The 26246-nt window shown below is 35.7% G+C and overlaps 2 protein-coding genes across 3 annotated transcripts in view; one reads left to right on the top strand and one right to left on the bottom strand.

The window, feature by feature from the left end:
• The first annotated feature begins 5282 nt into the window (after positions 1-5282).
• tgfbr1b (transforming growth factor, beta receptor 1 b) overlaps positions 5283-26246 on the top strand; it is a 189247-nt gene continuing 168283 nt past the window's right edge. Inside the window, exon 1 of the mRNA XM_062021573.1 lies at positions 5283-5554. The gene's annotated coding sequence lies outside the window, so the exon portion shown is untranslated. The remainder of the gene's footprint in view (positions 5555-26246) is intronic.
• The window catches only part of LOC133630173 (phosphatidate phosphatase LPIN2-like), a 32917-nt gene continuing 16383 nt past the window's right edge, over positions 9713-26246 (bottom strand). The window contains exons 9-20 of one of the 2 annotated variants that reach the window (XM_062021572.1): positions 24917-25104; positions 24733-24826; positions 24607-24676; positions 24460-24543; positions 24338-24399; positions 22539-22680; positions 22322-22470; positions 22159-22245; positions 14828-14980; positions 14646-14760; positions 10002-10105; positions 9713-9929 (exon numbers count right to left, since the gene is read on the bottom strand). In XM_062021572.1, coding sequence (XP_061877556.1) covers positions 9785-9929; positions 10002-10105; positions 14646-14760; positions 14828-14980; positions 22159-22245; positions 22322-22470; positions 22539-22680; positions 24338-24399; positions 24460-24543; positions 24607-24676; positions 24733-24826; positions 24917-25104 — 1393 coding nt within the window. In that variant the 3' untranslated portion in view covers positions 9713-9784. Of the gene's footprint in view, positions 9930-10001; positions 10106-14645; positions 14761-14827; positions 14981-22057; positions 22246-22321; positions 22471-22538; positions 22681-24337; positions 24400-24459; positions 24544-24606; positions 24677-24732; positions 24827-24916; positions 25105-26246 lie in introns of those variants that run through there. The other variant, XR_009821203.1, reaches the window with a different exon arrangement.

The following is a 26246-nucleotide window of genomic DNA, read 5'->3' as shown; positions in this document are numbered from 1 at the left end:
GTTTTGATGTTAGAATTTATATATACATATATATATATATATATATATATATATATATATATATATATATATATATATATATATATATATATATATATATATATATATATATATATATATATATATATATATATATATGTCTTAATTAGATTATCCAAAAAATAGTGCTTGATACCGTGGTAGAGCGTAATATGTATGTGTGGGAAAAAATCACAAGACTATTTCATCTCTACAGGCCTGTTTCATGAGGGATTTCCTCAATCCTCAGGAGATCTCCTGAGGATTGAGGAAATCCCTCATGAAACAGGCCTGTAGAGATGAAATAGTCTTGTGATTTTTTCCCACACATATATATATATATATATATATATATATATATATATATATATATATATATATATATATATATATATATATATATATATATATATATATATATATATATATATATGTGTATGTATATATATATATATATGTGTATGTATATATGTATATATATATATATATATATATATATATATATATATATATATATATATATATATATATATATATATATATATATATATATATATGTGTATGTATATATATATACACACACACACGTTAGGTCAGGAAAAACACAGAGGCTATTTCATCCCTACAAGCCTGTTTTTTTGCAGGTTTCTCTGCTCTTCAGGAGATTTTATATATATAGTTTTATTTTTTATATATATATAAAATGATATATAAAAAAATGTATGTATATAAAATAAAATTATATATATAAAATCCCCTGAAGAGCAGGGAAACCTGCGAAACAGGGTGGAAGGGGTGAAATAGCCTCTGTGTTTTTTCCTGGCCTAACGTGTGTATATATATATATAAATATATATACATATATATATATATATATATATATATATATATATATATATATATATATATATATATATATATATATATATATATATATATATATATATATATATATATATATATATATATATATATATATATGTATATATATATATATATACATACACATATACACACATATATATATGTATATATAATATATATAAATATATATATATATATATATATATATATATATATATATATATACATATATATATATATATATATATATATATATATATATATATATATATATATATATATATATATATATATATATATATATATATATATATATATGTTAGGCCAGGAAACAACACAGAGGCTATTTCACCCCTTCCACCCTATTTTGCAGGTTTCCCTGCTCTTCAGGGGATTTTATATATATAATTTAATTTTATATATATTAATTTTTTTATATATCATTTTATTTTATATATATATACATACATAAAATCCCCTGAAGAGCAGGGAAACCTGCGAAACAGGCTTGTAGGGATGAAATAGCCTCTGCGTTTTTCCTGAACTAACGTGTGTGTGCGTGTGTGTGTATATATATATATATATATATATATATATATAGTACAGGCCAAAAGTTTGGACACACCTTCTCATTCACAACACAACTGATGGTCCCAACCCCATTGATGAGGCAAGAAATTCCACTAATCAACCCTGATAAGGCACACCTGTGAAGTAAAAAACATTTCACGCGACTACCTCTTGAAGCTCATCAAGAGAATGCCAAGAGTGTGCAAAGCAGTAAGGCTGCAGCTAACGATTATTTTTCTATCGATTAATCTATAGATTATTTTTTTGATTAATCGGTTAATCTATAGATTATTTTTCCGATTAATCTATAGATTATTTTTCCTTTTACCGATTATTTTTTTATCCAAAATGAAGATGAAAAAATAAATGTAGGCCCGTTTTTTCAAAAGTCATGGCTTTTATTTACAAAAAAAAAGAAGTATGGCCACTCAGTGAACATTGACAACAACATGACTAAATATTCTGTAACAATGTAAACATTTAAAACTTTTAACATTTAACAAAATTAAAAGTAGCTTATTTGCTTTTTAATGTGCAAATATAAAAGTCAACATCCAGTGCAAATCTTAATATTCTGCAATAGTATAAGCATTTCAAAAGTAAAAGTATTGCTTATTTTGCTTTAAAATGTGCAAAAATAAAGATAAACATCCAATACAAAAAAGTGCAAAACGAAATATTCTGTAACAACAGTGTAAACATTTCAACAAAAGTGAAAGTGTTGCTTATTTGCTAAAATGTGCAAAAATAAAGATAAACATCCAATACAAAAAAGGGCCAATCTAAATATTCTGGAGCACTGTAAACATTAAGTATTGCTTTTAAAATGTGCAAAATAAACATCCAGTCCAACACAGTACACAATAACCAATTCTACTCATTCCAGTGAGTGTCTAACAGTTGTAATGAAGAAAGGTTAGCATGTCTACATGCTTTGCTTCTTTTCTTGTTTACAATATTCCCAGCAGCTGAAAATAGGCGCTCAGAAGGGGTCGATGTGGCTGGAACTGAGAGGTAATTAGCCTTCACCTCAAGCCAGGATTGCGAGTGAGCTGAGCTGCAGTTTAAGTTTCTAGAAGGTCAACGGGCTCATAGTGATGTTACTAGTAGTTGACTGGGAGGTGTTTATTATCATTTGGGGAGAGTCCGCTGCCTGATGCTCACCTGCTAAACACCTATCTGCTCCACGCTGAAGCGCTGACTACATGCGCTCTGAATACGCACTGCTGATTGGCTGATAATGCTTCGTGTGTACCAATCAGATGGTTGTGTGGGTGGGACAATGCTGCGTGTGTACCAATCAGATGGTTGTGTGGGTGGGACAATGCTGCGTGCTGAGACAGAGGCAGACGGAGCAAAGCAGCTTGTTAAGACTTTAGCTTAAGTTTAGAAACTCGTTCGGTACACCCCCGTACCGAACCGAAAGCCCCGTACCGAAACGGTTCAATACAAAACACGTACCGTTACACCCCTAGCAGATACAAATGACACATTCATGTTTTTGTGTAATGATGACAACGTATGCTCGCGCGGACGATTGACTAGTTGATGGTTTTCTTTTCAAATGTTCGTTCATAGCCGTTGTGCTGCTATGATAGGTCATTTCCGCTCGACACAGTGTGCATACAACAACATTATTAGGCTGTGTATTGAAATACTCCCACACTTTTGACCACTTTTGGCATGCTTTTCCCCCCTCGCTCGCACCGCTCGCATCGTCTTCTTTGATCGTCTGCTTTGCGCTTCGCCATGACGGTAGTGTGACGTCATTATGCGACGCGTCGACGCACAAAAACGGCGTCGACGTATTTACATAACCGATGACGTCGACTACGTCGACGCGTCGTTTCAGCCTTACAAAGCAGTAATCGGAGCAAAGAGTGGCTATTTTGAAGAAAGTAGAATACAAAACATGTTTTCAGATATTTCAGCTTTTTTTGTTAAGTACATAAGTCCACATGCGTTCATTCATAGTTTTGATGCCTTCAGTGACAATCGACAATGTAAATAGTCATGAAAATAAAGAAAACGCATTGGATGAGGAGAAGGTGTGTCCAAACTTTTGGCCTGTACTGTATATACATATATATATAAATATATATATATATATATATATATATATATATATATATATATATATATATATATATATATATATATATATATATATATATATATATATTTGGCCCTTTAAAATAAAAATAAATGCGCAATAAATGAAAATTGTACAAGTCACTCTAGTAATTATTTCTAGTAATTTTTTAAATATTAAAGCTTTTTTTTTTTTCCAGATTCAATTTTTACTTTTTCAATGTATTTATTTTTGTCAGTTTCAAACTTTTGGTCTGGATTTCACATGGGGGTGTGTGGGATGATGACATCTTATCAAAAAGGTTAGGAACCCATTGTGATAATACAAATGAAAACTATAACGTCACTACTTTGACGTCTGAATATTCCGATTACGTGGTGGTCTTGAACGCCTCACCTGGGAACAACAGGCCAACAACAGTGCATAGCTGTTTAATGTTAAGCGTGCATTATATGATTAAATAAGTTAATAAAAGTAATACATTAACTAGTATGTGTGCATTTATTTGTTTTTTTACACGAGGGAGTGAATATTACTTGATACAGCTGAAAAGGTAAAACATTTAGCAAAAATAATAGCTACAATCTTATAGTCATTGTTTAGAATAGAATAGAAATTAAAGTACTTTATTGATCCCTGGGGGAAATTCACAATAAACAAACACTTACGTATTTTTTTTTACATGTGAATAATATAAATACAGTCTATTATACAGCATTATTACACAATGTTTTATGCATTTTATTAGCAGATTTTTTTTTCAAACTAAAATGTAAAAAAAATATAGTAAGTTGCAATAATTTCACCTCAAAATTTAGTGTATATTACTGTAAATGGAAAAACAGTAATGCTGTTTTTATGGTTAAAAAAAAAAAGGCAGCTCAGTTGCCAGAATTTTACTGTAAAATTGGCATTTGTTTTTAAACTGTAAATAAAAAAAACTGCAATTTTACAGTAGTATTTACATTTTTATTTTTTACTGTAAAAAACAACAACTTCAATTATACAGTAAAATTCTGGCACCTGAGCTGCCAGTTATTTTTTTTTCTTTTACCGCAAATCAACAACTGTAGATTTTTCGGTGTATTACTGTAAATGCCAAAACGGCACCACAGTTTATTACAGTTGAAAAAAAGTACCGTTTTTTTCATTTAGAGTAAATTTCACCATTTTATAATGAAATCTATTGCTACTTTTACATTGCACAATTTGATGGATGACTTGCTTTGAAATCATTATTATTAGTAGTATTTATTTCTATTTAAAAAATGGTTTGAATGTTTCAAAATATATTTTTTCCATAATTAGACAATATTTAAGTTAACATAATTTGTGATTACATGGAATACTTTTTCCCCCCTCCCAAAATAGAAAGAAACAATACATTTAGTAAGAAAAGTAACAGTACTTTGCTGATACATATTATTTCCAGGCTTTCGAGGGCCAAATAGAATGAAGTGGTGGGCCACATCTGGTCCCCTGGCCTTGAGTTTGACACCAGTGGGCTAAAGCATCCATAAACAAAACACCATCCCTTTCACAATATTGACTATTGTATAATTTATTTGTAAAATTGAGAACAATAATTTTCAATCTGTTTTGCATCATCGCAAACCATATCGTTCATTTTCAGTTGATCAATGGTATTTGCGATTTGTCTAATCGAAATACGCAGAATTGTGTTCTACATATAATAATCAACTGATGACGTCACGCATCCCAGCATGCACCGCGCACAATCTAAACAAACGCCATATTGGACAGGTAAAAAAAACCGCGAGTCTTTCTCAGTCGTTCAAACTCTACATTCGTGTTTATAGGGTGTTACAAATGCCTAAAATATGGCCATATAGTGGCTTACTGCGAAGAAATGTGGAGGACACCATGAATATGGACCAAGGTGAAGTTAATTTCAAATTGGACCGACGACATCCAGCCAAGCCGAAGGTTTGTCCCCGGCCGACTTTGGAGGTTCATGCGGCGGATGTCAGCCCGTGCAGACTCGTACAGGTAAGGGACCGTCAACAAATCACTTGTCAATTTAAATCGTCACTAACTTTTTAGTCACGTGACATGAAAAATCCCAAACCACTTTTATATTGTTTGGTCATCCTTACTATACTTGGCTCACGCCCTGGTTTTTCTAGATTTTTCTATGTTTTAAGTGTTTTTTAAAGTTTAGCAAATTTCAATCGCAATAGCTTTATAGTCACGTGACATTAAAACCCCAAACCACTTTTATAATGTTCGTTCATCATTACTATTAAGGGTGCGGGAAAAAATCCATTCGAATTCGAATCGCGATTCTCACGTTGTGCGATTCAGAATCGATTCTCATTTTTAAAAAATCGTTTTTTTTTAATTGTATTTTATTTTTATTTTTTTTATTAATCAATCCAACAAAACAATACACAGCAATACCATAACAATGCAATCCAATTCCAAAACCAACCCCGACCCAGCAACACTCAGAACTGCAATAAACAGAGCAATTGAGAGGAGACACAAACACGACACAGAACAAACCAAAAGTAGTGAAACAAAAATGAATATTATCAACAACAGTAACAATATTAGTTACAATTTCAACATAGCAGTGAGTAAAAATCCCTCGCTGACATTATCATTAGACATTTATAAAAAATTAAAAAAAAGAACAATAGTGTCACAGTGGCTTACACTTGCATCGCATCTCATAAGCTTGACAACACACTGTGTCCAATATTTTCACAAAGATAAAATAAGTCATATTTTTGGTTCATTTAATAGTTAAAACAAATTTACATTATTACAATCAGTTGATAAAACATTGTCCTTTACAATTATAAAAGCTTTTTACAAAAATCTACTACTCTGCTTGCATGTCAGCAGACTGGGGTAGATCCTGCTGAAATCCTATGTATTGAATGAATAGAGAATCCTTTTGAATCGGGAAAATATCGGAATATGGAAGTGGTTTGGGGTTTCTCGGTCACATGACTAAAAAGCTATTGATTATTAAAAATTGCTAAAATAAAAAAAAGAAAAAGAAAATCTGCAAAAACAAAACAAAAGTAAGTCACATGACTAAAAAGCTATTGATGATTACAAATTGCTAAAATACAAGAAGATAAAAACAAAAATCTGCAAAAAACAAAACATGAGCCAAGTACAGTAAAGATGAACAAACATTATAAAAGTGGTTTGGGGTTTCTAGGTCACATGACTGAAAAGCTGTGGACGATTGAAATGTTGAAAATTGCTAAAAAAAAACCAAATTAATAAATCAGGAAAAACCAACACATGAGCTAAGTATAGTAATGGTGAACAAATAATATGAAAGTGGTTTAAGGTTTCTTGGTCACATGACTAAAAAGCTATTGACGAGTGAAATTTTGAAAATTGTAAAAAAAAAATGAATTAAAAAAATCTATAAAACCCAACATGTGAGCCAAGTATAGTGAAGATGAACAAACAATATGAAAGTGGTTTGGGGTTTCTAGGTCACATGACTAAAAAGCGATTGATTATTAAAAATTGCTAAAAGAAAAAAAACAAAAACTGAAAAAACTTAAACAGGAGCCGAGTTTAGTAAAGATGAACAAACATTATAAAAGTGGTCACATGACTGAAAAAGCTATTGACGGTTGAACATTTCTAAAATAAAAAAAAAACAAGAAAAACAAAATCTGCAAAAAACAAAACAAAAATAAGTTATATGACTAAAAAGCTATTGATGTTTACAAATTGCTAAAACAAAAAAAAGATAAAAACTAAAATCTGGAACTTTTGTGGGGCATATTTGTTGCTGAAGAATGCTAATCCGTACAACTATTTTGGAGTGTTTTTACTCAGTCATAGTCTTTAAACTATATGCAGTTTAATGTTGTTAATTAGTTTTTACAAACTTCATTTCGATACGCGAAGCTACGAGATGTGGACAGACTCTTTTAAACGTATTTACAGAGGAGTGTGAAGCCGGACTCGAAGCGGCACTTGCATCATGTGTTGCCTTCATTATAACACTTATATAAGGCTTTTAAAGTCATTTTAAAATGACTTTGAAAGACTTATATACGTGTTATAATGAAGGCAACACATGATGAAAGTGTCTATATTAGCTATATTACCCCACCATCAATTGATAGTAGGCTAATATAGCTAATATAGACACATACATCATGTGTTGCCTTCTTTATAACACTTATATAATACTTTTAAAGTCATTTTGATAGTAGGCTAATATAGACACTTACATCATGTGTTGCCTTCATTATAACGCTTACAGTATATAAGACTTTTAAAGTAATTTTGATAGTAGGCTAATATAGCTAATATAGACACATACATCATGTGTTGCCTTCTTTATAACACTTATATAATACTTTTAAAGTCATTTTGATAGTAGGCTAATATAGCTAATATAGACACTTACATCATATGTTGCCTTCTTTACAACTCTTAAATTCAACAAGACTTTCCTCCAGAAGGTCTTATCTTTGTCCATGTGATGTCAGATAGAACAAAAATGTAGCTGTTTGGCCACAATACCCAGCAATATGTTTGTAAGAGAAAAGGTGAGGCCTTTAATCCCAGGAACACCATGACTACCGTCAAGCATGGTGGTAGTAGTATTATGCTCTGGGCCTGTTTTGCTGCCAATGGAACTGGTTGTTTACAGAGAGTAAATGGGACAATGAAAAAGGAGGATTACCTCCAAATTGTTCAGGACAACCTAAAATCATCAGCCCGGAGGTTGGGTCTTGGGTGCAGTTGGGTGTTCCAACAGGACAATGACCCCAAACACACGTCAAAAGTAGTACAGGAATGGCTAAATCAGGCTAGAATTAAGGTTTTTAGGATGGCCTTCCCAAAGTCCCGACTTAAACGTGTGGACAATGCTGAAGAAACAAGTCCATGTCAGAAAACCAACACATTTAGCTGAACTGCACCAATTTTGTCAAGAGGAGTGGTCAAAAACTCAACCATAAGCTTGTGGATGGCTACCAAAAGCGCCTTATTGCAGTGAAACTTGCCAAGGGACATGTAACCAAATATTAAAGGCCTACTGAAACCCACTACTACCGACCACGCAGTCTGATAGTTTATATATCAATGATGAAATCTTAACATTGCAACACATGCCAATACGGCCGGGTTAACTTATAAAGTGCAATTTTAAATTTCCCGCTAAATTTCCGGTCGGAAACGTCTATGTATGATGACGTATGTGCGTGACGTCACGACGGCAACGGAAGTATTCGTACCCAATGTGTCACCATACAAACTGCTCTGTTTTCATCGAACAATTCCACAGTATTCAGGACATCTGTGTTGGTGAATCTTTTGCAATTTGTTTAACGAACAATGGAGATTGCAAAGAAGAAAGTTGTAGGTAATTCCCCATTGTAAACAATGGGGAATTGTGAGGAATCCTTCCTCCTGTGACGTCACGCTACTTCCGGTATAGGCAAGGCTTTTTTTTTATCAGCGACCAAAAGTTGCGAACTTTATCGTCGTTGTTCTATACTAAATCCTTTCAGCAAAAATATGGTAATATCACGAAATGATCAAGTATGACACATAGAATGGATCTGCTATCCCCGTTTAAATAAAAAAATGTCATTTCAGTAGGCTTTTAACATTGCTGTATGTATACTTTTGACCCAGCAGATTTGCTCACTTTTTCAGTAGACCCATAATAAGTTCATAAAAGAACCAAACTTCATGAATGTTTTTTGTGACCAACAAGTATGTGCTCCAATCACTCTATCACAAAAAAATAAGAGTTGTAGAAATGATTGGAAACTCAAGACAGCCGTGGCATTATGTTCTTTACAAGTGTATGTCAACTTTTGACCACGACTGTATACAAGACTTTTAAAGTCATTTTGATAGTAGGCTAATATAGCCACTTACATCATGTGTTGCCTTCATTATAACACTTTATATAAGGCTTTTAATTTGTTGCGGCTCCAGACAAATTAGTTTAATTTTTGGTCCAATATGGCTTTTTTTAACATTTTGGGTTGCCGACCCCTGCACTAGTGAATATACACAGTGTTTATTGTGTATATCGTCTGTTTTGCTGCTTGTTGTTGCAGTTTCGCTCGTGATCCCGTGAGTCATGACATTAATCGGTTGTCGTTTGACACACCAGGGGGCGGTCGCATCTGTTAACAATAAAGTAAGCAAGACGCTTTGATCTCGTCCTGTTTATTTGCGTCGCCATACGAGAAGTGTACAACAGTGGGGCGTGACCTAGAGCAGCTCCTCCAAACACACGGGGGCCATGGGCTCCCTCCAGTACAAGAAGGCGCTGTACTCGGGGCAGCTCAAGACGGTGCTGTGTTGGCAAGCCCGCGGGGGGAAAACGTGCTCCACCAGCTCGCTCAGTCGGTCGTATCTGCCAAAAAAAAACACGGGATGAGTGTCCCAGTCGGAGGAGGACTTCTCGCCGTTGCCAGTGGACGCTTACGATGTTTTATTGCCTCTGGCCTGCTCCTGAATCAGCTCGCCTTTGGGGTTGACAGTGAATATACGACACACGGCCACGCCCACGTGCTTGTAGGCAAACACGTCCTTCAAACACAACACATCACATGACTTTCCTCATTAAAAGCCTTCACCACTGCAAAAACTGAAATCTAAGTAAGATGAAATATCTCAAATAAGGGTCTGATAAAATAATTCTTCTCACTAAGCAGATTTTATGTTAGTGTTTTACTTGTTTTAAGGGTTTCGGTCCTAAATGATCTCAGTAAGATATTACAGCTTTTAGCTGAGATTTTATGACCTATATTGAGTAAAACATGCTTGAAACTAGAATATCAACTGATGCAAAGCTGTGTCATCAACACTCACAAGTAGAGATGTCCGATAATGGCTTTTTTGCCAATATTCCGATATTGTCCAACTCTTAATTACCGATTACGATATCAACCGATACCGATATATGCAGTCGTGGAACTAACACATTAGTATGCCTAATTTTGTTGTGATGCCCCGCTGGATGCATTAAACAATGTAACAAGGTTTTCCAAAATAAATCAACTCAAGTTATGGAAAAAAAATGCCAACATGGCACTGCCATATTTATTATTGAAGTCACAAAGTGCATCATTTTTTTTAACATGCCTCAAAACAGCAGCTTGGAATTTGGGAGCATGAGGAGGTTGAGGTGGGCGGGGGTTGGGGGGTGGAGGGTAGCGGGGGGTGTATATTGTAGCGTCCCGGAAGAGTTTGTGCTACAAGGGGTTCTGGGCATTTGTTCTGTTGTGTTTATGTTGTGTTACGGTGCGGATGTGTTTGTCATTCTTGTTTGGTGTGGGTTCACAGTGTGGCGCATATTTGTAACAGTGTTAAAGTTGTTTATACGGCCACCCTCAGTGTGACCTGTATGGCTGTTGACCAAGTATGCCTTGCATTCACTTGTGTGTGTGAAAAGCCGTAGATATTATGTGATTGGGCCGGCACGCAAAGGCAGTGTCTTTAAGGTTTATTGGCGATCTGTACTTCTCCCTTTGTCCGTGTACACCTCCACAGCGGCGTTTTAAAAAGTCATAAATTTTACTTTTTGAAACCGATACCGATAATTTCCGATATCACATTTTAAAACATTTATCGGCCGATAATATCGGCAGTCCGATATTATCGGACAGCTCTACTCACAAGTACGGATGTCCGATAATGGCTTTTTTGCCGATATCTGATATTCCGATATTGTCCAATTCTTAATTACCGATACCGATATCAACCGATACCGATACCGATACATACAGTCGTGGAATTAACACATTATTATGCCTAATTTGGACAACCAGGTATGGTGAAGATAAAGTCTTTTTTAAAAAAAAAAAAATAAGGTTAATAAATTAAAAACATTTTCTTGAATAAAAAAGAAAGTAAAACAATATAAAACAGTTACATAGAAACTAGTAATTAATGAAAATGAGTAATATTAACTGTTAAAGGTTAGTACTATTAGTGGACCAGCAGCACGCACAATGATGTGTGCTTACGGACTGTATCCCTTGCAGACTGTATTGATATATATTGATATATAATGTAGGAACCAGAATATTAATAACAGAAAGAAACAACCCTTTTGTGTGAATGAGTGTAAATGGGGGAGGGAGATTTTTTGGGTTGGTGCACTAATTGTAAGTGTATCTTGTGTTTTTTATGTTGATTTAATAAAAAAACGATACCGATTAAACAAAAAAAGATACCGATAATTTCCGACATTACATTTTAAAGCATTTATCGGCCGATATTATCGGACATCTCTACTCACAAGTATAAAACTACTTTTTTAAAGTAATAATTTCTTATTTCAAGCATGAAAAAAAAAAATCATGACTTTGACACAATTTTGTCTCATAATTAAAACGGGTGACAGTCAAATGGACTTTGCTGTTTTATTTTCAATGAAACAATAGAAAATACGTACTCATATAGTAGTACAGTTGGCACAGTTCAGTAAACGGACAGTTAATATTTAAACATTTCACATGTGACATTTCAAACTATTTTGAACAGAAATAGTTCATGCACATTCAGATGAATTCTTCAAAATTACAATTAAAAATTTTTGGGCCGGGGTGATGTCATGTTATCGATGGAAAAATGCATTTTTAGACCATATGATTTCCCTAACGGCTAGTAGACCCCGAGAGTAACAAGCGGTTGCCTTGTTGCCTTTCCATTAAGAACAATACATTAGTTTTTAGTATAAGTTTGCTGGTTTCAAGAAAATTAATGCCTAGTGCATATCATTATGTCAAGATAATGGCACTAGCATTTATTTAATTTAAGAATATTTTTCAACATATTGAACAAAAAGGTCTCTTTTTTTTCTACCAAGAAAAGTGCACTTGTTATTAGTGAGAATATACTTATTTGAAGGTATTTTTGGGTTCATTGAAGTTAGCTAATTTTACTTGTTTTGGAAAGTCTTGACAAGCCAAATTTTCTTGTTCTATTGGCAGATAATTTTGCTTAGTTCAAATAAAATACCTACGGAGCCCCTAAAGCTGGGGTGTCCAAAGTGCGGCCCGCAGCTAATTGTTTACCGGCCCGCCACACATTCTGGAAATGCTATTGCAAAAATTAAAAAAACATAAAAAAATGTGGAATGAGGTGAAATCTAACTAGAAAAAGTTGCAATGTTGACACAAAGCTGCCATGCAGGCTGTTTTTTTTCTTTTATCTATCTTTATTTTTATTTTTTTGCCATTGCTCCAAAAAAAAATAAAATAAAAATCTGTTATAATGAATTATTGACCTATTCAAGGCTCCAATTATTTAAAATATTTCACTTTAAAATGTTTTATGTGGAAAATATTGCATATACTGTGTGGTTGCCATATACAAAGTTTTCTTTGACAAAAGAGCATAAAACAAACAAAATAATAGTTCAAACGTAAAATCGACAGATATATCTGAAGTTGATCTCGTTACTTAAGTGTTGAAAGTAAAAACAACTTATAAAAATGTATCACTTTATGAGTGGGGCACCTTTTGGATCCCAAATATATTTAATGGGATTTTATTCATATTTTCACTGTGATTACTCAAAAATAATAATGAATTAAAATCAATGGTGTCCTGCATTATTGATATTTTTAAGGCTCTAATTACTTCACATCAAACATTGCTTTCTGAATGTTTTTGGCAGTGGGGGAAATACTGCATATTTCAGTTTTATTATAAAAAACAAAGTTGTCTTTGACAGGAAAGGATTTTTTTTTAACTTAATATCAACCTGAAGTTGATATACTGTAGAGATTTACTATAAGCGTTAAATAAATTTAAAAAATAATAATTTAACTTTTTTTTTTAACAAATTTTAACATTTTAATAATTGAGACCCTTTATGGTCCCTGGGAGCCCTAAAGGTAAAAAAAAAAAAAAAAAAAAAAAAAAAAATCCAAGTATTTTGTTATGGTTTTGAAAATGAAAAATATCAAATTGGCCCCCACATGCTTTAATTTTCCCATGTGCGGCCCTCAGTGGAAAAAGTTTGGACACCCTTGCCCTAAAGGGACATGGGGGAAATGTTTATTTTTTTATAATTTATTTATTTATTTTTTTAGACTTGTATCTCCTGCGCACGAGATGTCTAAAAAAAAAAAAAAATTATAAATGTTTTTTTTTTTTTATAACTTTATAAAAAGTTTCTCGTGCGCATGAGATACATGTCTAAATAAAAATAAAAAAAATGTAAAAACATTTTTTTCCCCCATGTCCCTTTAGGGCAGGGGTGTCAAACTCAAATACAGAGTGGGCCAAAATTTAAAACTGAACAAAGCCGCGGGCCAAGGTTTAACAAATTAAACTTTAACATACTCTACGAGCTATCGTCACGTCCGCTTTTCACCCATTCTAACATCGTTCAGACCCAGTCACAAGATATGTGCGGCTTCTGTACGCACAAACAAGCGAATGCAACGCATACTTCATCAACAGCGATACAGGTTACACTGAGGGTAGGGCGTATAAACAACTTTAACACTGTTACAAATATGCACCACACTGTGAACCCACACCAAACAAGAATGACAAACACATTTCGGGAGAACATCCGCACCGTAACACAACATAAACACAACAGAACAAATACCCAGAATCCTTTGCAGCACTAACTCTTCCGGGATGCTACAAAATACACCCCCGTTACCACCAAACCTCCCCCCACACACACACACCTTGTAGCGTCCCGGAAGAGTTAGTGCTGCAAAGGTTTCTGGTTTGGTGTGGATTCACAGTGTGGCGTATATTTCTAACAGTGTTAAAGTTTTTTATTCGGCTACCCTCAGTGTAACCTGTGTCGCTGTTGATGAAGTATGCGTTACATTCTAATGTGTGTGCGTGCAGAAGCCACACATGTTATGTGACTGGCTGGCTGGCTGGCGTTTGGAAGACTCCCGGGAGGATCGGCGGGCCAGTTTTAGTGTTAATTTGATATCGCCTCAAGGGCCAAGTGAAATTACACGGCGGGCCAAACTTGGCCCACGGGCCAGAGTTTGACACCCATGCTTTAGGGGCTCCGTAAATACCCCTAATTTTTTGTTCTTGTTTTTGAACACTGACTTTTTGCAGTGGGGACACCACTACTCACACTCTCCCTGTTGCCAAACGCCGCGTAGAAGGGACGCGTGCTCGGTCGGAACAGATTCCTGATGTCCGTCAGACACTCGACTTTGAACTTCTCGGGTTTCTTTTCTATCATCTCTCTAAAAAACACAAAGAAGTTGGATCACGACTTATTAGAACATGAAGACGTTTTAAAATGAAGCGTGCCTGTGAAAGGCTGAGAAGAGGCTGCTTGGTGAGAGCATGAGTGGTCCTCGAGGCAGGAGAGTCCCGCGGTCGTTGACCTTGTGCAGATATCCTCGCGTCATGTCCGCCATGCCGATGGCTCGAGCCGAACAGTACAGGAACTTGTAACCGTTCCTGGAAGCAAATTCTAATTCAATCTTTCAGTCCCTGTGCAAACCTTTTGTTCATTATATGTTTCTATTTGGTTTAAATAAACCATTAAAACTAGACACCATTTCTGTGAAAAAGTATATGTTCAGATCCCTAATCGGAACATCCCTAATTAAAACGTTGACATTGTGTCCCACCAGGACAACCTCTGTGGAGTGCCCAAAGTATAAGTTCAGTCACACTTTTTTAGCAGATATATTCTTTCACATTTAGCTCATTTTCATCACATTTAAGTTTAAATTAAATGTTATATCGAAATGTTAAATCCAAATCCTAAATATAAATGTCAATTTTAAATGTAAATCTTAAATATAAATGTTAGTTATATCAAAACCTAAATGTTAAATATAAATGTAAAACCTAAATATAAATGTTAAATCTAAATTAAAATGTTCAATTTTAATCTGAATCTAAATGTGTTAAATCTGCACCTAAATGTTACATCTAAACTTAAATATTGAAATGTTAAATCCAAATCCTAAATATAAATGTACATTTTAAATCTAAATCTTCAATATAAATGTTAGTTATATCAAAACTTAAATGTTAAATCTAAATCTTAAACCTAAATATAAATGTTAAATTTAAATCTAAATACAAATCTTAGACCTAAATATAAATGTGAAATCTAAATCTTAAATATAAATGTGAAATCTAATTCTTAAACCTAAATATAAATGTTAAATTTCAATCTAAATACAAATCTAAATCTTAAATATTAATGTTAAATATAAATCTTAAACCTAAATATATATGTTACATATAAATATTAAACCCAAATATAAATGTTAAATTTCAATCTAAATACAAATCTAAATCTTAAACCTAAATCTACATGTTAAATATAAATCTTAAAAATAAATGTTAAATATAAATCTGAAGCCTAAATCTGAATCTTAAATCTAAATCTAAATGTTCAATTGAAATCTGAATCTAAATGTGAGCTCTAAATGTTAAATCTACACCTAAATGTTAAATCTAAATTTATCTAAACTTAAATATCGAAATGTTAAATCCAAATCCTAAATATAAATGTAAATTTGAAATTTAAATCTTAAATATAAATGTTGGTTATATCAAAACCTAAATGTTTAATCTAAATCTTAAACCTAAATATAAATGTTATATTTATATCTACAGACAAATCTAAATCTTAAACCTAAATATAAATGTTAAATCTAAATCATAAATATAAATATTAAATCTAAATCTTAAACCTAAATATAAATGTCAAATTTAAATCTAAATACAAATCTAAATCGTAACCCTAAATATAAATGTTGAATCTAAATCTTAAAAATTAATGTTAAATGTAAATGTTAGATATACATCTTAAACCTAAATATGCTCACTGCTCCCCTCACCTCCCAGGGGGTGAACAAGGGAATGGGTCAAATGCAGAGGACAAATCTCACCACACCTAGTGTGTGTGTGACAATCATTGGTACTTTAACTTTAACTTAACTTAACTTACACAGAGGAATGCAGTCTGTTGGAATACACATATTTCTATTCGTATGTGTCTTTCATCGTTTCGCCGTGCTCTCACTTTCTGATTGTGTCACATATGAACATTACATCGCTGTAAAGAACGCGGTCACTGCCATATAAGTTTGCTGCAGCAGCCAGCTGACACGCTCGCTTTGGATCGGTTCAAAGAACATGTCTTTAATTGTGAGCTAAATGGTAAAAATATGATCGTAGTGAGTGTGAATTAACGTCATCTTCCTTTTAAATCACGTTTCTGAGAGCACCATGACACGCCCACAACTCAGACGGGTGTGTCGTCCTGCGAGGAGCAGGAACGAAGAGGGAAAAGTACCATATTAAATGGCGCATATAGACATGCGCCAGATCCAAACCTCGGACCAAATGATGACTTCACACTTCACACCGAAATGAGTTTCCTCAGTTGGGCTCTCGTTCAGAGACAGGGTGAGTACCTCTGTCATCCGGGAGGAGCTCAGAGTAAAACCGCTGCTCTCATTGAGAGGAGCCAGATGAGGTGGTTCAGGCATCTGGTCAGGATGCCCCTTGGACGCCTCCCTGGGGCACGTCCGACCGGTAGGAGGTCACGGGGTGGACCCAGAACACGTTGGAGGGTCTATGTCTCCCAAATGGCCTGGGAACGCCTCGGGATCCCACGGGAGGAGCTGGGCGAAGTGGCTGGGGAGAGGGAAGTCTGGGTTTCTTTGCTTAGGCTGCTGCCCCCGCGACCCGACCTTGGATAAGCTGATGAAGATGGATGCATGGATTTTGATTTAAAATTAAGATTTAACATTTGAAGTCAACATACAAACCCCGTTTCCATATGTGTTGGGAAATTGTGTTAGATGTAAATATAAACGGAATACAATGATTTGCAAATCCTTTTCAACCCATTTTCAATTGAATGCACTACAAAGACAAGATATTTGATGTTCAAACTCATAAACCTTTTTTTTTTTTTGCAAATAATAATTAACTTAGAATTTCATGGCTGCAACATGTGCCAAAGTAGTTGGGAAAGGGCATGTTCACCATTGTGTTTCCTTTTAACAACATTCAGTAAACGTTTGGGAACTGAGGAGACACATTTTTTATCACCATGTGGTGATATCCTTTACACACTGATGTCGCTTGTTGATGCAGTACAGCCTGAGGGATCGAAGGTCACGGGCTTAGCTGCTTACGTGCAGTGATCTCTCCAGATTGTCTGAACCCTTTGATGATATTATGGACCGTAGACGGCGAAATCCCTAAATTCCTTGCAATAGCTGGTTGAGAAAGGTTTTTCTTAAACTGTTCAACAATTTGCTCACGCATTTGTTGACAAAGTGGTGACCCTCGCCCCATCCTTGTTTGTGAATGACTGAGCATTTAATGGAATCTACTTTTATACCCAATCATGGCACCCACCTGTTCCCAATTTGCCTGTTCACCTGTGGGATGTTCCAAATAAGTGTTTGATGAGCATTCCTCAACTTTATCAGTATTTATTGCCACCTTTCCCAACTTCTTTGTCACGTGTTGCTGGCATCAAATTCTAAAGTTAATGATTATTTGCAAAAAAAAAAAGTTTATCAGTTTGAACATCAAATATGTTGTCTTTGTAGCATATTCAACTGAATATGGGTTGAAAATTATTTGCAAATCATTGTATTCCGTTTATATTTACACTACCGTTCAAAAGTTTGGGATCACCCAAACAATTTTGTGGAATAGCCTTCATTTCTAAGAACAAGAATAGACTGTCGAGTTTCAGATGAAAGTTCTCTTTTTCTGGCCATTTTGAGCGTTTAATTGACCCCACAAATGTGATGCTCCAGAAACTCAATCTGCTCAAAGGAAGGTCAGTTTTGTAGCTTCTGTAACGAGCTAAACTGTTTTCAGATGTGTGAACATGATTGCACAAGGGTTTTATAATCATCAATTAGCCTTCTGAGCCAATGAGCAAACACATTGTACCATTAGAACACTGGAGTGATAGTTGCTGGAAATGGGCCTCTATACACCTATGTAGATATTGCACCAAAAACCAGACATTTGCAGCTAGAATAGTCATTTACCACATTAGCAATGTATAGAGTGTATTTCTTTAAAGTTAAGACTAGTTTAAAGTTATCTTCATTGAAAAGTACAGTGCTTTTCCTTCAAAAATAAGGACATTTCAATGTGACCCCAAACTTTTGAACGGTAGTGTACATCTAACACAATTTCCCAACTCATATGGAAACAGGGTTTGTATAATTTACCGTATTTTACGGACCATAGGGCGCACCTTGTTATAAGACGCACTGCTGATGAATGGTCTATTTTCGATCTTTTTTCATAGAGAGTGTCCGCCCCGAGATCGGTAGGTTGTGAGTTCAAACCGAGTCATACCAAAGACTATAAAAATGGGACCCATTACCTCCCTGCTTGGCGCTCAGCATCAAGGGTTGGAATTGGGGGTTAAAGCACCAAAAATGATTCCCGGGCGTGGCCACCGCTGCTGCCCACTGCTCCCCTCACCTCCCAAGGGTTGATCAAGGGTGATGGGTCAAATGCAGAGAATAATTTTGCCACACCGAGTGTGTGTGTGTGACTATCATTGGTACTTTAACTTAACTGTATATAAGGTGCACCGGATTATAGGTCGCATTAAAGGAGTCATATTATTATTTTTTTTTTTTCTAAATTGTAAACACTTCCTTGTGGTGTACATAACATGTAATGGTGGTTCTTTGGTCAAAATGTTGCATAGATGATGTTTTACAGATCATTGTCAACTCGCTTTCTGACAGTCGCGTCAGGATGCGCCGTTTTTTGGGCGGTCTTATTTACGTGGCTCACCTTCGACAGCGTCTTCTCCCCGTCATCTTTGTTGTAGCGGTGTAGCGTGCAAGGACGGGAGTGGAAGAAGTGTCTAATGATGGAGCTAACTGTTTTAATGACATTCAGACTTTACTTCAATCAATAACGGAGCAGCATCTCCTCATCCGGAAACAACAACAAGGCCGTAAATGTGTCCCGTGAAAAACCGTCCGACCGGAACTCTCTAATAACTAAAGTTCCTTGGGTGAATAATGTAAACTCACTATACCGGTATGTTTTAGCGCTTTCATGGCAAGTTTACTGACAGATATAAATAAGAACTTTACACTACTTTATTTTAGAAATGGCAACAGCGGAGGATGAATGTCCCATAACAAGAAAATAGAGAAAAAGAAGAAGCTTATCGACTACGGTGTCGGCACGGACTACAAAGGCGGACGCGGGCAATTTTTCAGGATTTATGCAGATCTCAAATACAGATCAGAAGGTACCAGAAGGTAAGAAAAGTTACTTTTGCATAATATTGTGAAACAAAACGCCAGATAATGTCTTACCTTATACACACACCATAATAATACTCGTATATTTAATGCGCCAACAATGCATCAAGCTGTGCGCCTTCATAGCTTACCAAAGTCGTACTAAAACATTTTGATAGATTTTTGAGCGCCGTGTGTAATCTTCTATATTTTCAATGGAACATATAAAATGTTGGTGTTGTTTACTTGGGTCATATTGCCATCATAGTGCAGTCTACACATATATCTTATGTTTGACTGCCATCTACTGGTCACACTTATCATTACACCATGTACCAAATAAAATTGCTTCGAGGTCGGTAAGCAAAACCAGAATTATTCCATACATTAGGCGCACCGGGTTATAAGGCGCATTGTCGAATTTTGAGGGGGAAAACATTATTTTAAGTGCGCATTATAGTCCGGAAAATATGGTAAACTTAAATGTGATGACAATGTGCTAAATGTGTGAAATATATCTGCTAGAAAAGTGTGACTGAACTTTTACATTCAGCACCCCATACACCTGTTTCCCTTTTCATTGTCACATAGCGATTGAGTATTTGGCGATTACGGGCCAAAATTTGTGCAAATATCAAAACACTAAATAATAGAAACATCCAATAAAAAAACAAAACAACTATAAACCTTATAATATGTCTTACACACTTATTAAATGCATTTTTAATTAAATGCTTTTCATTCCCAAAAATTTTTTTAGATCTTCAAGATGGAAACTGTAGCTGCCATTATGATGTGCAGTGATGTTTTCAAATGACCATAAGTCTTGAACTATACAAAGTATTTAAATGTTTGGAATCTGCACTTTTGCATGATATACTAGTTACTATGGTAATCTAATTAGTTACTACGATAATCTAATTAGTTACTGTGGTAATTTAAGTCACAGCAGCTCAGACGAGGCACCAAGCAGTGTGGGTGGGGAGCGTTTCCACGGAGTGTCAGCCTAAAATGTGGGTGTCAGGTACAGATGCGGATGGAGATTTTTACAACAAAGTTCTAAAGTTTAGTGATGTATCAGATATATCAGATTTGTAGGTGGGGTTTTTTTTTTTTACCCTTCGCGTTCATATTTCGCTGTGTTTGTTGCATTTTTGTTGCGTTTTGCTTGATTATAAAATATGTCGATGGAGAGGGGGTGTGACGTTCATATGTTGTCAATATTCAGTGTTTTATCCTTCATAGTTAATATTGTAAATCCCACATTCTTTATTTTCATGTACATTCTGGGTGTCTCATTCAGTAAAAAACATTTAAAATTCCATTCCGTTTTTTTTAAGGTGGTCTGTCATAAATTTTTTAGCACTCAATCAGACATTATTGTGAGGTTTTGTATTAGTGTTCCTAAAAATAGATATACCGGCCCCCAGACACATATTTTTCTCTAAATTTGGCCCCTGAGTCAAAATAAAAGCTTAGTGATATATCAGATTCTAGGTGGTTTTTTGTTTTACCCTTAGCGTTCATATTTCGCTGTTTTTGTTGCGTTTCGCTTGATTGTAAAACATGTCGATCGAGAGTGGGTGTGATGTTCATACGTTGTCAATATTCAGTGTTTTATCATCCATAGTTAATATTGTAAATCCCACATTCTTTATTTTCATGTACATTCTGGGTGTCTCATTCAGTAAAAAACTGTAAAATTCCATTCCGTTTAACGCGGTCTGTCATAAGGTTTTTAGCATTCAATCAGACATTATTGTGAGGTTTTGTATTAGTGTTCCTAAAAATCAGATATACCGGCCACCAGACACAATTTTTACTCTAAATTTGGCCCCCGAGTCAAAATAAAAGCTTAGTGATATATCAGATTGTAGGTGGGGTTTTTTTTCACCCTTCGCATTCATATTTCGCTGTTTTTTTTGCGTTTTTGTTGCATTTCGCTTGATTGGAAAACATGTCGATGAGAGGGGGTGTGACGTTTATATGTTGTCAATATTCCGTGTTTTATCGTTCATAGTTAATATTGTAAATCCCACATTCTTTATTTTCATGTACATTCTGGGTGTCTCATTCAGTAAAAAAAAAATTAAATTCCATTCCGTTTAACGTGATCTGTCATAACGTTTTTAGCATTCAATCAGACATTATTGTGAGGTTTTGTATTGGCCCACAAACACAATTTTTACTCTAAATTTGGCCCCCCGAGTCAAAATAATTGCCCAGGCCTGCTGTAGGGAAATCTTCTCTATGAATAAATTGTTACCGTCTTAGGGTGAATGAGGTGGTTTTCTGTGAAAAAACTGCTGTTTTCATTGAGAACAAGCACTAGGTTTATCTGTGCGGTAAGCTAGCGGTGCTGCCTACTGGTGCACGGAATGATACAGCTTGGCGATTCCTTGATGAGTCCAGTCCTTGCCCAGCTGTGGCAGAATTTGACCAAACACGTCCGATCTGCAATCAGCAAAAAGTCATGACGAGAAGTTTGTACAACTGAAGAAAAACAGGGTGAAGAGGAAGCGACTCGTACTTAGTGATGGTGCCGTCGATGTCGGAGATGACGACTTTGTCGTCCCAGTTCCACAGGTAGATGGTTCCCTCACAGCGGCACGTGCCCTGATACTGAGTGGTGATGCTGAAGGCGATATCATTAGGCCCCTCCCTCAGCTTCAGACCCTCCTGCCAGACAGTCACACGTTTGAAGCGGGCTTAAGGTGCAGAACTTTAAATGTCCGCAGTGGTCTCACTATCTGCTCTGATGACAGTCGAAGGGACTTCTTGTAGGCGGGGCTGGGGGCGGGGCCTTCCGTCTGCACGCGCTCACTTAACGCATAAGCGGCTTTCAGCTCTTTGTTGTCGTCGTCGCTGGACCACTCAGGTGTTCTTTGTCTGAAGAAACATCTGATTGTAATACCATTTTCAGCCAAAAGAGAGCAGCACTCAATTCAGCTCTTGGCCCTTTTTCCAAAGCAAGCACTTTCTCTTAGCCTGCTCAGTGGCCTTGTGGTTAGAGTGTCCACCCTGAGTTCAAACCCCGGCCGAGTCATACCAAAGACAATAAAAATGGGACCCGTTACCTCCCTGCTTGGCACTCAGCATCAAGGGTTGGAATTGGGGGTTAAATCACCAAAAATGATTCCCGGGCGTGGCCACCGCTGCTGCTCACTGCTCCCCTCACCTCCCAGGGAGTGAACAAGGGGATGGGTCAAATGCAGAGGTTAATTTCACCACACCTAGTGTGTGCGTTAGGATCAGTGGTGCTTTAACTTTTTAACTTTCAAAAGGAATTATGGTAACATTTTAGTATGAGGAACATATTCACCATTAATTACTTGCTTATTAACATGCAAATTAGTAACATATAGGCTCTTAATTAGTCATTATTAAGCACTTATTAATGCTTTAGTCTGCATGGCCTTATTATACAACAACTCTAACTCTAACCCTAACCCTAACCCTCTAAATTAAGTCTTTGTTACTTACTATATGTTCTCCTAGTGTCCAAATAACTCTTAATTACCGTATTTTCCGGACTATAGGGCGCACCGGATTATAAAGCGCACTGCCGATGAATAGTCTATTTTTGATCTTTTTTCATGTATTAGGCGCACCGGATTATAGGGCGCATTAAAGGAGTCTTATTATTATAATTTTTTTCTAAATTGATAGATACATATTGGTATTGGGACAACACTACTTAGGAGTGTGCAGTTTTTTACTATAATAGGGACTTGTGTCGAGGCTCTAACCAATTATTCATGTTTACATTGATGGTTATGGGGAATTCTGCTACACTATACAAACGTTTCAGTTTACCAACCATGTTCAAGAACCAATTAGGTTTGTAAATCGTGGTTCCACTGTACATTTTACGACAAAGATGTTTTTTCATACACTACCGTTCAAAAGTTTGGGGTCACCCAAACAATTTTGTGGAATAGCCTTCATTTCTAAGAACAAGAATAGACTGTCGAGTTTCAGATGAAAGTTCTCTTTTTCTGGCCATTTTGAGCGTTTAATTGACCCCACAAATGTGATGCTCCAGAAACTCAATCTGCTCAAAGGAAGGTCAGTTTTGTAGCTTCTGTAACGAGCTAAACTGTTTTCAGATGTGTGAACATGATTGCACAAGGGTTTTCTAATCATCAATTAGCCTTCTGAGCCAATGAGCAAACACATTGTACCATTAGAACACTGGAGTGATAGTTACTGGAAATGGGCCTCTATACACCTATGTAGATATTGCACCAAAAACTAGACATTTGCAGCTAGAATAGTCATTTACCACATTAGCAATGTATAGAGTGTATTTCTTTAAAGTTAAGACTAGTTTAAAGTTATCTTCATTGGAAAGTACAGTGCTTTTCCTTCATAAATAAGGACATTTCAATGTGACCCCAAACTTTTGAACGGTAGTGTATATTAGTATTTTTGCCCAAGTAGCGTTGATAGGCTCCTCCTACATAAATTGTTTAATTGATTCCTTTGATTTTATTCATCCGTGGTACATATTTTGACACCTATCCGTGGAGCATAAGTGACTCACTGTGTTGTCGGACTGTTGTTGCGGTCTGGGCTCTCCTGTGCCGGCTTGGTCTCTGTTGACGACTAACACAAACAAAGAAGCCATGTCCTGCTTGACAGTGCACAAAGGTGGAGGAGCGCTACCTGCTTCACGCTGCTCCTCCTCCAGAACCACCATCGACCAGACTTTCTGGGCATCCTGTCCTTCACCCAGGCTTCTTCTGTGGCCTGCAGTGGTTCCAGCATTTTACTAACACAGACGACGCAGCAGTCAGCGTCAGTCAATAATACCTTTGGGAGGTTCTTCTGAAAAGCCTGCATGCTGAGGATGAGCGGCGCTGCCAGGGTCCAGTTGTAATATCTGAGAAAGATGGAGCTCATTTTCACCGCCTCGCTTTTCTGATGACGAATGCTCACCTGTGTCCAATCCGAACCACCAAATTGGGATTGTCAATAATCGCTGGGTTTGCTGCAAATTCGTGATAGGTGATGATGTGATCCATGAATCTTTCTGCAACATTAAGGAAAGACTCGCTATTGAGTGTGTAAATGTATTATATACAGCATTCTGTTTGCAATATGCTAACAAGATACTTCTTACCGTTGTCGATTTCTGAATTGTCACTCATCCCGCCGCAGAGCGACAGCGTGACATCAGGCAGCTCGGTGGCAGAATCGGACAGACACTCTGTGCCGCTGTCCGCAGCGCCGCTGCCCGTCGACTGTGGCGACTGTGAGCCCGACTGGGACCCCGTTTCGACCCAGTGTTTTGGAACCTGCTCAGACTCACTGACACACAGGTGGGCCAGCCCACACTTTTATTGGGCAATCTCTTATTGATAATTTCTTATCATTTTTGTTATTTATTATTATTAATATTATTATCCTGCAATGAGGTGGCGACTTGTCCAGGGTGTACCCCACCTTCCGCCCGAATGCAGCTGAGATAGGCTCCAGCGACCCCGAAAGGGACAAGCGGTAGAAAATGGATGGATGGATGGATCATTCCATTATTTTTATTGTTGTTTATATTATTTTTAAATATTTATTATCTGTATTATTAGTTTTCCATTATTTTGTTATTAATATTATTATTGTATCATCATTTTTTCTCATTATTATTATTTTTTTAATTTGTAATTATTAATTAACATTATGATCATTATTATATATAAGCATATTTTGATTTTCATTGTTTTTTTGTTATTATTATAATTATTTTGTTATAATTAATGTATTAAGATTAGTTTATTTCAAAGGGGACAATGCAATTTCTGTATTTTTCGGAGTATAAGTCGCTCCGGAGTGTAAGTCGCACCGGCCGAAAATGCATAATAAAGAAGGAAAAAAACATATATAAGTCGCACTGGAGTATAAGTCGCATTTTTGGGGGAAATTTATTTGATAAAACCCAACACAAGGAATAGATATTTGAAAGGCAATTTGAAATAAATAAATAATAGTGAACAGCAGGCTGAATAAGTGTACGATATATGAGGCATAAATAACCAACTGAGAACGTGCCTGGTATGTTAACGTAACATATTATGGTAAGAGTCATTCAAATAACTATAACATATAGAACATGCTATAGGTTTACCAAACAATCTGTCACTCCTAATTGCTAAATCCCATGAAATCTTATACATCTAGTCTCTTACGTGAATTAGCTAAATAATATTATTTGATATTTTACGGTAATGTGTTAATAATTTCACACATAAGTCGCTCCTGAGTATAAGTCGCACCCCCTGTCAAGCTATGAAAAAACTGCGACTTATAGTCCGAAAAATACGGTTCATAAAACACATGACTACGCATGGTTAAAAAAGCCAGAATTAGCCAGGAGGCTAGTTTTCATCTGTAGTCCCCTGGCCATGATGTAAAAAAGGCAGTAAAATTACAATTTCAAAGAAAAAGAGAAAAAGCAC

The sequence above is a fragment of the Entelurus aequoreus genome, linkage group LG15 (assembly GCF_033978785.1).
Source record: "Entelurus aequoreus isolate RoL-2023_Sb linkage group LG15, RoL_Eaeq_v1.1, whole genome shotgun sequence".
Lineage (NCBI taxonomy): Eukaryota > Metazoa > Chordata > Actinopteri > Syngnathiformes > Syngnathidae > Entelurus > Entelurus aequoreus.
Note: the sequence above shows the minus strand (reverse complement) of the source record. Positions and strands in the feature narration are given on the sequence as shown.